The sequence below is a fragment of the Centroberyx gerrardi genome, chromosome 14, assembly GCF_048128805.1.
Source record: "Centroberyx gerrardi isolate f3 chromosome 14, fCenGer3.hap1.cur.20231027, whole genome shotgun sequence".
NCBI lineage: Eukaryota > Metazoa > Chordata > Actinopteri > Beryciformes > Berycidae > Centroberyx > Centroberyx gerrardi.
In genome coordinates, this window is record NC_136010.1 from 2,100,479 (window position 1) to 2,115,763 (window position 15,285).

General features: G+C 40.8%; 1 protein-coding gene across 1 annotated transcript in view; it reads right to left on the reverse strand.

The window, feature by feature from the left end:
- Positions 1-422: 422 nt before the first annotated feature.
- LOC139917594 (suppressor of tumorigenicity 14 protein homolog) overlaps positions 423-15,285 on the reverse strand; it is a 19,076-nt gene continuing 4,213 nt past the window's right edge. The window contains exons 6-18 of the mRNA XM_078288053.1: positions 14,509-14,638; positions 14,288-14,424; positions 13,432-13,529; positions 12,567-12,676; positions 11,690-11,823; positions 10,690-10,794; positions 10,495-10,602; positions 9,943-10,059; positions 8,612-8,737; positions 7,846-8,029; positions 6,578-6,849; positions 4,959-5,095; positions 423-4,327 (exon numbers count right to left, since the gene is read on the reverse strand). Coding sequence (XP_078144179.1) covers positions 4,166-4,327; positions 4,959-5,095; positions 6,578-6,849; positions 7,846-8,029; positions 8,612-8,737; positions 9,943-10,059; positions 10,495-10,602; positions 10,690-10,794; positions 11,690-11,823; positions 12,567-12,676; positions 13,432-13,529; positions 14,288-14,424; positions 14,509-14,638 — 1,820 coding nt within the window. The 3' untranslated portion in view covers positions 423-4,165. The remainder of the gene's footprint in view (positions 4,328-4,958; positions 5,096-6,577; positions 6,850-7,845; positions 8,030-8,611; positions 8,738-9,942; positions 10,060-10,494; positions 10,603-10,689; positions 10,795-11,689; positions 11,824-12,566; positions 12,677-13,431; positions 13,530-14,287; positions 14,425-14,508; positions 14,639-15,285) is intronic.

Genomic DNA, 15,285 nt, shown 5'->3' on the forward strand with positions numbered 1-15,285 from the left:
ATATTAGTCATTATTGATCTTGTCATTATTGATCATGTAACCCCCCCCCACACACACACACACACACACACACACACACACACACACACACACACACACACACACACACACACACACACACACCACCATACCAGACACTCTGGTTAGCTAACAAGCTGACATTATCTAAACACAAAATCATTCACGGTAACAAAATACTAGAGACGGCCAAGTTGTACGTTTAGAAACTCAGTCAGCTGTTGTCCAAGAGCTGAAGACCTCCAACATGGCCGCCAGGGGGCGATCGAGCTGCATCACCTGAAAGCCCTCTGCTGTACTTTGTCCTACAACCCAGAGGAGGAAGTGGATCCAGATTCCATCCAGTCTTCATTCAGCCGAGAAACATCAGTATAATAAAATGATTTAAAGAACCAGAGCCAGTGTGTGTGTATGGGACTGCTTTGGTTTATTTAAAGCAAGTTGGCAACTTGCTTCCACAAAGGAAACATCACATCCCATCAAAGACAAACACCAACTTTTTTGAAAGGAAATCTGTATATTTCTTGATAAATTAGCCTTCATAAAATCATTTGCATTATAAGCACTGATTAACAAATGAGTTTGTCAGCAGCAGTTCATCCAGTTTTAGATCTCACATTCATGCACCTGTTTGTTTCTGTTCAATCTCAGTAAATACTTTTACGTTTACTTTTACGTTTTTTTTGTTAGTCGATCTGAGCCGTAGAGAGCTCTGGGAATAAAGTTTCAGCTTGTTGTGGACTACTGTTATGTTGAGATGCATGTACTGCAAGTTTTTAAATCAATATTCCACTTAGTTTTAACATGGGGGTTATTATGAAAACCAGAATATAATCTATTGATCAGATGCAGCTGGACGAGTTTGTAGCGTTCAGATTTTTCCTTCCCATTCATTTGAATTCGAAACTTAGATTTAACACATTGATAACAGATTCAACATCAGATCCTGCTATAAGACAATAAAGCATCCCGGGTGTGTCGTCAGTTTGCATTTCTATTCTCGGTTTACACTAAAATTAGTATTTAAAAATAAAAGTAGATCCGGTCTCCCAAACAGGAACTATCTCTCCTGAATGGTATCCCTCCGCTGTGTTCTCTTCTATCAATAAAAATGTGAAATAACACATTTTTAAAAACATAAACAAACCACAAAAAAAAAAAAAATAATTTGGTGAAATTCTGTTCTAAAGCAACAGACCAACAGTCAGCTGAGAATCACAGCAGCAGATCTGATGTTGAATCTGAATGTCAGTTTCCATTCAGATGAATGGGTAAAAATCCAATCTTGGTGAGTAGTTTATAATCTGGTGTTCATGGCGGTCAAGTCAAATAACCCCCATTAAAACTAAGTGGAACATTGCTTTAATGTTTCATAAATTGTCCACTGAACTGAACTGAACTGAACTGAACTGAACTGAACTAAACTAAATTAAACTACAACTACACAACACAAAACTGCTGCAGCAACATATATAAACAATATTTCTTCTGGATTCCTTCAACAGTGGTTTGGTGCCACAGCGAAGAAATGAACACCACTACTAGAGAAAAAGTAAAATTAAAATATGAGTATAATTTCACCAGTTTTCCCTCTAAAACACAAAGAAGTCCTAATGTCCTAATGATCCGAAGAATGTTTTTAGCCCTGCAGTCTTCATTAGAAACAGCCACGTCCAAATATGGAAAGATGTGGAAAAATCAAATAATCCTCAAACAAATTAGTACATAAAATCACTGAGGAAACACTGTACAAATAAATACATTCCACAGAAATATCTCTCAGAAATACAAAGAGTGCAAAACAAATGGTATACAAAGACTTACAAGGACAAGAAATGTAACAAAACCGTTTTGCTTTAAGTGCAGAGCTGCTCAGAGAGAGAGAGAGAGGGTCGAAATTCAACATCAGCGATCGGCCAAAAGATCTGATTGTACACTGATTATGTATTAAATGTAAAAAATATATTTGTTTCTTATAGGGATCTAATTTAAAAGTCCTGATCTCATTTTTTTTGTCTCTGATAGCGATCCAGGTTGTTAAATATTCAGTATTTGTCGACACACAACTACAGATCTAATTGAAAACTGTTTATTTTTACGCCGTACTTTCCAAAAGTAAAGCCTCCAAATGTGTTCAGGGAAACTAATCGCTGTCACATTTCAGTTTTTAAGGTGATTTTTTTAGATTTTTAATGACGCCTGCAGAACCGTTGCGGTGCGCTCCTCTCTTGTGACGTGCTTCGTGTTTTTCTGGTGGATTTTAGCTTTTTATTTTAACCCTTGTTTCCCCCGTTAAAAAAAACTCCCTTTGAGTACGTTAGAGGTCCGCGTCAAAAAATGGCCATAAAAATATGATATATTAATATTTTTTTCCACTTTTTTTTTGTTAAATATTTGAACCAACTTCAGTCCTGATCATAACTACCAAATATTCATTCATTTTCAGAATTTTAACCCTTTAAAGTTAAAATACTTTAAACTTTTTGCTGGGAGGCCTGGAGTCGCACCTCTCGTCACACTTGGGGCCAGGCAGCCAATCGAATCAAACGAAAGGCGGGCTTTACCGCTGTACCCCTTCCTTCCTGTCTTCCTGTCGTTTGATGTGGTAGAAACGCCCCGCCATTCACAGGAGAAGCTCACCCTGGGACCGTCAGACCGAAGCGCCCGTCCTCCACACACAATTTGCAGAAGAGATGGTGATAATCCTCTGTTATGTTTTTTCAGCACATCCTCTAATGTGTGAAGCTCAGGCACAAACTTCCTCTGAGAGAACTTGTACTCCTTCGAATTTGTTCATATGCCTTGCAATAAGAAAGTGAACTCAGAGTTATTGCTTACAGTAAAGCTGCATTTAGAGGTTCTTCAAGGAACTGTTGCAGGATATTATTTCTACTGAGGAACCTTAAGGTGCTTGTTGGCTCCGTCTGAATCTCAGAAGAAAACCCGCAGTGAACCTTTTTTAGTTTTTAGAGCGCATAAACAACCTGAGGCTTGGTGTTGTTTTAGCTAACTGTCCTCACCTGCTGATCCTGTTCAGCTGGTTCCTATCAGCTCTGCCAAAGAGTGCGCAGGTTCAAGAGAGGCGACTGTCGTTATGGAGCGGCTGTAGTTCTGTTCAGAGTAAGATATTAGGCTAACAGCAGCTGACCCCGTCCAACCTGCAGCTCATTAGCTCTGCCGAAGAGCGCACAGGTACAAGAGAGTAGACATTCATCATGAGTCTTTGGGACATTTGTAGTTCTGCTTGTAATCTGGAAGATGAGCATGATATGTAAACGCATCAAGGAACATTTAGAAATTTCCCCTTCGCCCTGAGAATATTTATGATGTACAAGAGAGTCGAGCGTTAAGAACATTCAAAAATGAGACATCCATCATTTGAAAAACATGAAATCTACTAATCTAAAAATGATTGGTTGAAAAAAAAAAAACAACACAAAATAAGTAAGTAACATAAATCATCGGCTCCTACAATGATCACACTTTGACAGACTGGATCCTCTAGATCAGTGGTTCTCAATGTGGGGTCCGGGGACAACCAGGGGTCCCAGAGGGGGTTCCAGGGGGTCCCCAGCAAACTTTTAAACTTCACCATTATTTAATTTACAAGAAGTGAACACAATTAGAGAATGTAGGAGAATGACTGTTCTGATCATAGTTTCTCTGTTATCTCTCTACCTGCAATACAGACAGTCATGGAGTTCTGGACAAAATCATATCTGACAATAAAAATATTCTCAGATTTGGGTCCGAGAGACAAAATCTCATCAGATGGGGGTCTGTGGCTCTAATGTGGACTGAATTAAGGTCTTTGATATGAAAAGATTGAGAATCACTGCTGTAGATTTTAGATTTATACAATGATTTGGAAAAGTGTTTTCTCTTTTTTCTCTTCCATTCCCCTCTGTTTGCAGATTTTAAGAGCGTGATTTGTAAACTTATCAATGAATATGAATAATTTCCCCATCCCGCTGTACATATTTATGATCGTGATGTTCTGCTCTGACAACACACCTGACAGAGGAACCAATCACAGCCCGCATCAACCTGTAGGCCCGCCTCCAGTCATAAATATTTATGCGAATACCCGTAATCCGGTCCGAGCCAGAATCCTCGAGCCGGAGATCTCGCTTGTCCGTTTGTGGCGCTACACTCCGGTCTGCTCCTTTATCCAGCTGCGGTATTTGGTGACGCGGGTGTAGATGCCCGGTTTATTCCTGCGAGCGCAGCCGTCGCCCCAGCTGACCACGCCCGCCAGGAAGACCCGCCCACTGGGGTCGGTGACGGACAGCGGCCCGCCGGAGTCGCCCTGCGAGAGGCAGATCAGACAGTATCAGTACACAGCAGAGGAGAGACCAAGTTAACTTTGCTTGAGTCTCAAGTCTTGAGGCACAAGTCTCAAGTCAAGTCCCAAGTCTAAATGTAGAACAGCAAGTCAAGTCAGAACAAATCAAGAGTCCAGTATCAATTTAATATCTTAAAGAAAACTAAATATCTAGGACTTTTCAATGCAATATGGTTTTAATAGGATAAAGACTTGGTAAGAGCATCATGAGTTTGATTTCTATAATCAGTTTCAACTTCAATAAATTCAATCATTCCATACAAATTCAGAAAACAGAATTTAAATTCAGTCGTCCGCTGGAACAAATCTCATCACTTTCAATCTAAGTCATTTACACAAACACAAGATCTCAAGTCAAGACTTTAGAAACCTTTTCAAGTCATCAAAGTACAAGTCAGAGTCAAGTCCCAAGTCACCAGAACCCAAGTCAAGTCAAGTCTCAAGTCTTCTCTTCATGCAGCAAGTCAAGACTCAAGCTATTCAAACCGTGACTCGAGTCCAAGTCACGTGACTCGAGTCCCCCCCTCTGGTACACAGTATAAAACAGTTTTCACTCTGCTGGTCTGGTTGGTGGTTCGGAGTGTGCTGGGTTCACCTGGCAGGCGTCCACTCCTCCTCTCAGGACTCCAGCACACAGCATCCTGTCTGTGATCTGTCCGTCCATCAGACCGCTACACACTGTGCTGTTGATGATGCGAACCTCCGCCTTCTGCAGGATGGTCGCCGCAAAACCTGGCAGGAAACAGGTTAGCATGTTAGCAGGTTAGCATGTTAGCAGAAGCTGTGGACAGGAATGTAAAGCAGCACAAAGTCGAAGCAGGAAGAGATGCTGCAGCAGAGCAGAGCGTCTCTTCCCTTTTCTGTCGCTGCAGTTTGAGTTTCTCTTCTCTCCGTCTGTTCAGACATGGTGGCTATCGCTGCTCAGTTCTTCTTCTGTTGTTTTCTTCCTCGAGGGAAAGGTGGGTGTACTGGTAACCCCACCCCAACACCCTAACACCGTCTGTACCCCAACCTGGCAGTGGACGCCCTCCTATACCTGTGCTCATAAGATAAATGTCCCTCCCCTGACTATACCTGTTAGATGCACCCGCTGTACACACAATTATTATTTTTGTCATTATTTTTATTTTATATTCTCTTTGTTTTTTATTTATATATATGTATATATTTCCCTTTGTTGTATCTTCCCCTTTGTTTTGCCTTTTTTTTTCTCTTTCTATTTGTATATTGTCTAAAGTCTTGTGTTACTGCGTGTTTGTTGGTTTTACGTTGTTGGTTTTATCATACTGTCTGTATATCAGTCTGTCATTTCGTTTGTTTTTGTATTTCACTTCCAAAATAAAAAAAATAATAAAAAAAGACACACAGGATTTTTCCCAGGAAAGAGCTACCAGACACCGGCTGTTCAGAACAGACTGAGGAAAAGATTTATGAACTGGATTTAGTTTAGTTTAGATCTGTTGAGTTACAGAGAGAGAGAGCAACAAACATTTATTTATAGGAAAATGTCACCGATTATTACTTTAAGAATAGAATGCAGACAACATTCACTACGAAACCAAACCGCTTAATTTTATCCCTGAAATATCCTTAATTTCTCATTACATAAACATTAATTAAGTTAGGTTTTAATTTAGGTTAGTATCATGGGTTTATAAGGGATTGATTCAAGGGTTGACTTGTGGAGACACTCGGCCTTTTGTGCAGGTTTACAGGTTATTAATGAGTTATTAATGGAAAGTTCCTGTCTCCCTGAATGTTACACTAAATTAGAAAGTAAGGAGTCAAAAATTAAGCAGTGTTTAAGGAGGTTTTGAGGGAGTCTCCTCCATTAATAACTCATTTTAAATTAATTGCATTAATTAAGGGGAGATTTAAAGTAAATGTAAGGTTATTTTAAGGGATTACTGGTTGGGAGTGTTGACTCCACATGAGCCGCAGCTTCAGAGACTCAGACTTGTTTTTATGTGATGTCTTCTTTTTATCTTCATTTTATCTTCTTTTTATTTTATTTTATCCTTAGTATTTTTTCTGCGTTTTATTTTACAGTTATCCTAGTATTGATTTGAATGTTGCTCTTCTCCTCCTCTGTCTTCTCAAACTGTTGCATTTCATTGAGTCAAAAACTAAGGGATGTTTAAGGAGGTTTTCATGTGAATGTAAGGTTATTTTAAGGGATTACTGGTTCGTAGAGATCGCTCGTTATTAACCCACCTCCCTCTCTGGTGGCTCCCCAGCCCGTGATCCACGCCGCCGTGCCTGCTGGGAAGTGGTGCGTGGCGGTGGGCAGGCAGATGGGCCAGACGTTCTGGTTGAGCGGCACGTCGGCGTCCAGCTCCATGAGGGCGATGTCGTTGTCGTATTTCACGGTGTCGTACGCCGGGTGAGCGACGATCCGCTTCACGTTCCTCTTCACCGTCCACTGGTTGGTCTGGCTCTGGATGTGCAGGCCCAGCAAGGCCTCCCATTGGTCCGCTTGAGAATACCTGCGTCAGGACAGACTCAGGAGGTCAGAGGTCACGAGTGCAGAGGAGAGAGCTGTTCCAGACTTCTATCATTGGAAAATTCATCCTAGAATATTGTAATGGACCAAACAACTTTGGATATGAATTGACTGACATGAGTCAAATTCAACTGAAATTCAAAGATTAATGATAAAAATGTAGTTAATACTGACACATTAAAGAGTAGCTGAACACCAAAGCCAAATCTATGTAAAGCCAGGTGATGTCACCACCTGTTGTGACATCACCTGGCACCAAAGATCAGCCAATAGCAGATGGCAGTTTCAGTAGCATGCTGTTTACCTTTAGATGTCAGACTTTACACAGGTTTGGCTTTGGGGTTTAGTTTCTCTTTAAAGACCTTAGAAACGGTGTCTTTACTTCCTTGATTTGATGCATTTCCTGTTGAAACAGGATGTTGGGGCGGGACTTAACACAGGCCGTAATCTAAATTTGCATGAACACGATTTCAGACCCTGTAACCAATCCTGAAGCTACCGGGTGCTATGTGTGAGATTTCCCTGAGACGTAATGAAGCTTTCTGAAGCTTGTTGTCACGTTCGGTCCGAGTCGAAGCTTTTCCCTTTTTTTAAAAACTAGCTCATCTCCTCTCTCTCCCCCTCCCATCCCTGAAAAAAAAAATTCTAGTAATTGCGGAATCGATGAAGCGAGTGAGGAAACTTGTTAAACTAGTAAACTTGCTACCTGCCTCTTCACTTGTCATTGTATTTCATATTTCTTGTCATATGATATTTCTCTGTAGGTACGTTTATTTTAGCCATTAGCCTTTATGCACGGTTTGTCCTTAAGGGCTTCCGTAGCCCAGTAGCTTTGCTGTGTGTGTTTACAAATGTGTTGCGGTTTCTGTCTCCCTTTAAGCAACTGAGGCTCAGATAAATGCTCAGCCGCCCTCGTAACACAGTTATCTGGTCACTGAGTTTTGGATCTCGTGTGATGGATGCAGAGTGTGTGTCGTACTTGTTCTTCCCGTCGTCCTGGACGCAGTGGGCGGCGGTCAGCAGCCAGCGGCCGCTCAGCACCGACGCTCCGCACACGTGACCCGTCCCTCTGATGTGGAGGCTGACCTGCCAGGGCCACTCCCCCTCCCGGGACACCTGACCGCCCACGATACGAGAGCTCCGGTACGGCCGCGTCCCACACTCTGCCCACACACACACACACACACACACACACACACACGGTTACCGAGAGGCATCCTTTCAAATGTGCAGTTAAGTAATAAGGTCATACGTACATTCACACACAGACAAATTATTCCTGACATGTCTTTAAAAACTACAGTATACTGAGAAATACAGTTGATAGTGAAAACACACACACATATTATTACTGCTAACAAATATCCAGATCTGCAAATTAATGCAGTTTGTTGCCCAGACCTGTAAAAAGTACAAGTGTATAGTTTATATCTGATTGTTTTTTTATTTAAAAAAGTAACAGGAAGTTGTAAGCTCATAAAGTGAGCGAGCTGGACTCAGCGTGACAGAGAGAGACGAACAGAAGAACTGGAGAACAGAAACAGAGCGAGCAGCATCATCACACCGGACATGTTTCAGCTGCAGAGAAATAAAGTTCCACTTTGTTCAACCTTCATGTATCCAGAGACAGTTTGCTGAGCGAGCATGTTTCACCCTCAGTCACACTGCCGCTGGTGTGTGTGTGTGTGTGTGTGTGTGTGTGTGTGTGTGTGTGTGTGTGTGTGTGTGTGGCGCAGCAGACTCACGGCAGCCGTCCTCGTCGGACTCGTCCTCGCAGTCCGGCTGTCCGTCACACTCTGGGTTCAGTTTGCTGATGCAGAGTCTGTTCCTGCACTGGTAGGTGAACTGAGAGCACTGCTGCAGCACCAGAGCTGCAGAGACACAGTCAGTACTGATACTACTAATACTACTACTGCTAATACTACTACTGCTAATACTACTACTGCTAATACTACTGCTGCTAATACTACTGCTAATACTACTACTGCTATTACTACTACTGCTAATACTACTACTGCTAATACTACTACTGCTAATACTACTGCTAATACTACTACTGCTATTACTACTACTGCTAATACTACTACTGCTAATACTACTACTGCTAATACTACTACCACTAGTACTTGTACAACTGCTACTACCAATACCACTACTGCTGCTACTACTAATAGTAATAGCACTTGCACAACTGCCACTACTACTACTACTACTGCTGTTACTATTACTACTACTACTGCTACTACTACTACTACTACTGCTACTACTACTACTACTACTGCTGTTACTATTACTACTACTACTGCTACTACTACTACTACTACTACTGCTACTACTACTACTACTACTGCTGTTACTATTACTACTACTACTGCTACTACTACTACTACTACTGCTGTTACTATTACTACTACTACTGCTGCTACTACTACTACTACTACTACTGCTACTACTACTACTACTACTACTGCTACTACTACTACTACTACTGCTGTTACTACTACTACTACTACTACTACTGCAACTACTTCTACTACTACAATTACTGCTACTGCTACTATTCTATTACTACTACAGCTACAGCTACTACTACTGGTGCTGCGGCTGCAACTAATGATTCTTTTGATTATAGATTAATCTATCGATTATGTTTTTCGATTAATCGATCAATCCTTTAGTCTGCCCTTCACAAGTCAACGGAGCACAAAGTGATTCTTCAAATTTGTCTGACCAGCAGCCAAAAAGCACAAAGTATTAATTTTATAACGATATGAGACAGAGAAAAGAAGCAAATCTTAACATTTGTGAAACTGTGACCAGCAAATGTTTTGTATTTACTTAATAAATGACTAAAACGATTCATTGATTATCAACATTTTAAACAGTTAATTTTCTGCCAGTAGACTAATTGATTAATCGACTAATCGTTTCAGCACTAACTGCTACTGCTGCTACTTACTTAACTGTATCTCTGGATAAGAGTGTCAGCTAAATGTAAATGTGAAAAATATATCATTATGATCGTTGTTGATGTTGTTGTTGTTGTTGTTGTCGAACACTGGAAACTGTTTCTTACATTTCTTGCACTCGGCCTCGTCGGAGCCGTCGCCGCAGTCGTCTCGGCCGTCACACTTCTTCTTCTCTGCGACGCAGCGGCCGTTTCGGCAGGAAAACTCTCCCGGTTTACATTTTGCTGGAGAGAAGAAAACATCCATCAGAGATCTTCATGAAACAAGTTCTAACATTAAAACCCTTTTATACCATGAACCGCTGTGTGGAGGGAAACATGACAGACTGAGCTGTCTGTTATCTTTCTTCCTGTAAATGTGCTGCTTGTCTCATTTTTAAAAAACAGTATATCATTATCAATTTAATATTCCTACAATAAGAGCATGTTGGAGACGATTGGTCTCCTCTATCTCACACCAGTGGTATTGTTAGTGCTAGTGTTTCTCCATATTAAGACTACATTTCCCATCAGCCCCGTTGCTGCCTGTCATGAATACTATGATTGAGCATTTTTAGCATTTCTTTTTGAAACTCATGGCCATCGCTAGCTGCAAACTGCCCCCCGGTGTGAATGAAGAATCCTAATCTAATCTGTGGATCTGAAGGTTTATTGACCCACCGCAGTCTTCCTCGTCGGTGTTGTCGCCGCAGTCGTCGACTCCGTCGCACTGCCAGAACTTCGGTTTGCAGCGTCCGTTCTTACACTTCATCTGCGCCGCCTCGCACCCTGCTCACACACACACACAGGAGGCGTCAGGACTGTCGGGTTACCGACCGACGTCCTGTCCGGATTTATCGGCCGGGTTTTACTCACTGCAGTTGTCCTCGTCGCTGCCGTCTCCGCAGTCGTTCCAGCCGTCGCACCTCAGGGTGCTGTTGATGCACAGGTTGTTGATGCATTGGAACTTTCCTGGGCAAGCTGATCAATAACATGGAACAGTCAGAAAATATTCAGAAAGCCAGGCGTAACATGTCAGAAGTGAAACTAAAGCCATGTGATTTTCCATCTTTCTCACCCACAGAAGCATGTTGGATCTCTAATGGAGAAAAATGTGTTTGATGACAATCAGTTTTGTCCACTGACCCCGACTAACAGGTCAGTGAGAGGAATTCAACCTGATCTCACACAAATATATGAAATGAACACGACTTTAACACCAAATTACGTGTCTGTGGCACATAAAGTGTTAAAACTCTGTTTTCCCAGCAGGAAGCGGTTCCCTGAAGCAGACAGGACTGTAACCAGGCAGAAGAGTCTCAGCAGAGTTTAATTCGTTTAATTAGTGAAATTTTTGGCTAAAGTTTTTCTTATTTAACTGATCAAAGCCTTTCCCAAACCTTAACCAAGTTGTTTTAGTTGCCTAAACTTAACCGTTAGCCAAACTTTGGAACGTATTCAAATTCGTGGCGGAGCAACGTTATTTTCATTTAATTCGTGTCCACAGCAAGTAAATCTACATTTCAGAGTTCGTGTTCATTTCACGTATTTGTGTGAGATCATGTTGGAGGAATGGATTTATACGGTACAACTAATGTTGCTGCAATACCATCATTTTGACTTCAGTACCAATATAAAGTTTAATATGTATAAAGTAAACATGATGCAGGAAGCCCTTGGGCCAATCAGTGACAAGTAAATATCCGACTCAGTTTCCTCAGATCAGATTAGAGAAACGACTGGCAGAAGCTTGTCTTAAGGCAAAAGTTCAAACATTTAAAACACAATCACAGTCACACATACAGTCAGTCTGATTGTATAAGAAATATAAATAAAATGAAAGTAAATCTATCGAACGAATAAACATCTGGCTTACGGTTGGTCGGGACGAAGGCTTCGAACTCGGCGGTGAAGCCTTGGTCGACGTAGGAGGAGTCGGAGGTGAATCTGGCGGTGATCTTGTTGCTTCGGCTGGTGACGACGGTGCTGTCCGGCTTCCCGCCGCACAGTCTGCAACACACACGATTTAAAGTTCGAGCATTTTGTTAATGCCGATATCCAGAGCGACTTCCAGTGAGCCTAACAGTAGAATAAGCCTCAATTGCTAGACCTGTTCCTAGATCAACATTACAAGCAACCAATTATTTATTTATTTAATTTATTTATTTTTTAACCTTTATTTTTACTAGGAAGTCCCATTCAGAACAAGTCTCTTTTCCAAAGGAGAGGTGTAATTATTTTTTGTAATATGCTGCCTGGAGAACGCCACTTTTCAAGCCCCTGGAGGGTTTTTAGGCAATTCTCCTTCACATTCCTTTTTCCATTTCACTTCAATGGCAGATATATTGCACTTTTTTTTAAATTATATATATATATATATTTTCACATTCTGTATTGTAAATATCTCTTTTTGTTTTTTATATTTATATTCTTGACTTTGACTTACAGTACTTGTGCTTTTTTACTTCTACTTCCTATTTTTCTCCATGTTTATTGTATGCACCTACATACCAAGGCAAATTCCTTGTATTGTGAACTTTACTTGGCAATAAACGTGATTCTGATTCTGATTCACTTGCAAATTATCTATTGTGTTCTTTTCTTTTAATTTTTTATATGTGACAATAAAGAAAGAAAGAAACAAACAAACAAGAGGCAACAACAACAACTTCGGCTCCCTATAAGAGCCAGGGAAAAAGCCAGAGATAATATCAATATCAAAAAAAAAAACAACCAATTTGCAGATGACCGACCTTTCTCCGTTGACCTCGACTCGATCCTTCGGACACTGGCTGCTGTACTGTCCCGGCTCGGACAGAGAGAACTTGGTGAACTGAACCTTTACAAAGTTTCCTTTGGGGACCTGGCAGAGACCGAGACCGAGAGCGAGGAAAAACACAATCACAAAATCCCAAATAAAATTGTAAAATAAAGATATTGTTAAAGACAGTAGATGATTGCTGACGAGAGAATATAAAGCACATTTAAATATTCAAATTCGGAGTGTTCTTTAACGATTTTCACTAAACTTAAGGGAATGGTGCATCTCATTGCTCCATTCTGCCATTTTTTAAAGATTTAAAATCGGCCAGAAGGGGGCGCTATAATGTTTATTTTACTTGCTACTGATTGGCTGAAGGTGTGCCTGCATTATTCATGAGGGACAACATGTTTATCTGTTAATGGTACAATGATCTTTGTTTTTGCTGAAGCTGAGCTGAATAATTAATCTAAAAAAAAAAAATCGAAATTGCAATATGAACTTCTGTAATTTCTGAGGCTGAATTTCTTACGAGAGAGTTTGGTCCAAACTGGATTTGTTAACAAGGAGTTTTAGAGCTGCAGGTAATCTTTGGTCCATAATCAAAACCTTTCATCAGACTCAGTAAATCCTGCACACTCATATATTTTTTTTTAACAAAATCACTTTTCTTTAAACAATTTTAAAGCTCTAAAAAATGCATAACAAGAAAAACTCAAATAATCGCAATTAGATCGATGTCTTTCAGCCCTGAAATAGACAGTGAAACCCATCAGTGTAGAATAGTTTTTAGCACAATAACATGTGCAGAAATCGGAGGTGTATCGGGTGGAAATGGAAGCAGGCAGAACGTTTACCTCGATGTCCCAGACACATGTGGTTTTCGGAGGATAGTTGGAGGGGAAGAAAGGTGACGAGAAGGAGCCTTTGAGTCCCGACAGTTTCCCACCACACTCTGGACGGGACACACAATTCACATTCACACGTTAGGCTGTTAGCACACAGCGATGTGAAGAGGAAATGCGAGCCAGTCAAAATAAGCAGAAAGGATTTTTTTTTAACCACCACACACTGATCAGGAAGTCAATTCATAGAGTGGAAACAAAAACAAAATGATGTATTGAGAAAAAAGTTTTTACCCCGAAACTGAAGCAAATGTTCCTTTGTAGGCATTTAGAGCAACTTAGAATAAGTAAAACAGTAGAATAAGCTTCAACTCCTAGATCACCAACATTACCAGTAACTAATTGTATGGAGGTCAAAGGTCAGATTTCACAGCATCCAGACAATAGATGACAAACAACAAAATATTCCTGTGACTCAAAAAACATCCACGAGTCTCATATTCAGTTTTTAAAATCTGCCAGTGGAATTAGATAATTATACTACTACTACTAATAATAATAATAATAATGAACTTTATTTGTATAGCACTTTTCAAAAAGCAGAGTTTACAAAGTGCTTTACATAAAAAAAATAATAATAATTAATTTAATTAAAATCATAAAAATAAATTAGTGTCCAATGCAGTTTCACTTGTACCGTAAATAGCAGATCACTCAGCTAGAATCAAGAATCAAGATGTGTAATTGCACTTTCTGTATATTTCTGTATTTGTGTTTATGTTTAAAATAGAATAAAACTCAATACTAAATGAAATGTTATGGTGGTGATTTTTTGCAAGATGTTTAGAGAAGGGATGACTCTTCGTACTCGGAGCGGTCAGAGGGACCTGGCTGTAGCTGGCCCTGAAGCCGGGGAAGTTCTTCTCCTGGCCGGTGACCAGCGTCAGCAGCAGGACGTTCCCCGACGACAGGAAGGACAGGGGATCATGGGAGTATCCGCACTTCCTGTAGAGAGGGTCAAGAGAAGCAGGCTGTCAGCTGGGAAACACGTGGCGTTCTCACCCCGCAGTCAGGTGGCGTCAGATTTACGGTCTGAACGGGTTTCCGACCAGGAAGTGCCGCATGAACACCTGATTCTGTCGGATGATGAAGTCGCAGAAATCAGGATTGTAGCTGCAGCAGGAATTGAGTCGTGACGTCATCGCTCTTTCCAACATGGCTGAACAGAGCGCAGAGTCGCACGGCAACGGAAGAAACTTCATACAATAAAGCCGAAAATGAACCACAAGTACAAATTTAAAAGACGTGGATATTCCTTGATACCTGTAGTGCTGCAGCGTTCAGTTTCCTGTGGTGTTTACATTCACAATCCACTGAAATAGCTGAAGATTGCTTGCTAGCTAGGCTATCGCTAGCTCGATCGCTAACGTTAGCTTAGAAGAAAAGTAGAAGAAAAGAAAAGAAGAAACATTTTCCAATTTTCCGACCATAAAAACGCAAACTACTGGGATGGTCGAGTTATGACGTATTCCAAAGATTTTTTTTTTTTTCCTGGCCAAAATTATTCATGTACATTGATTAATTTTTTTATAGAAATATTTCAAAGTTTGCAGAGCTTGGTGGTGGCGGGGCATCCTGGTGTCTCAGTGGCCTAAGGCAGTGGTTCTCAACATGGATCCGGGGACCACCAGGGGGTCCTTGAGGGGGTCCAGGGGGTCCCCCAGCAAACTGATGAATTGTTAAACTTCAGCTTTATTTCATTTACAAGAAGTGAACACAGTTAGAGAATGTAGAAGAATGACTTCTGATTTTTCTGAGAGTTTCTCTGTTATCTCTCTATACAATACAGATAGTCATGATCAGAAT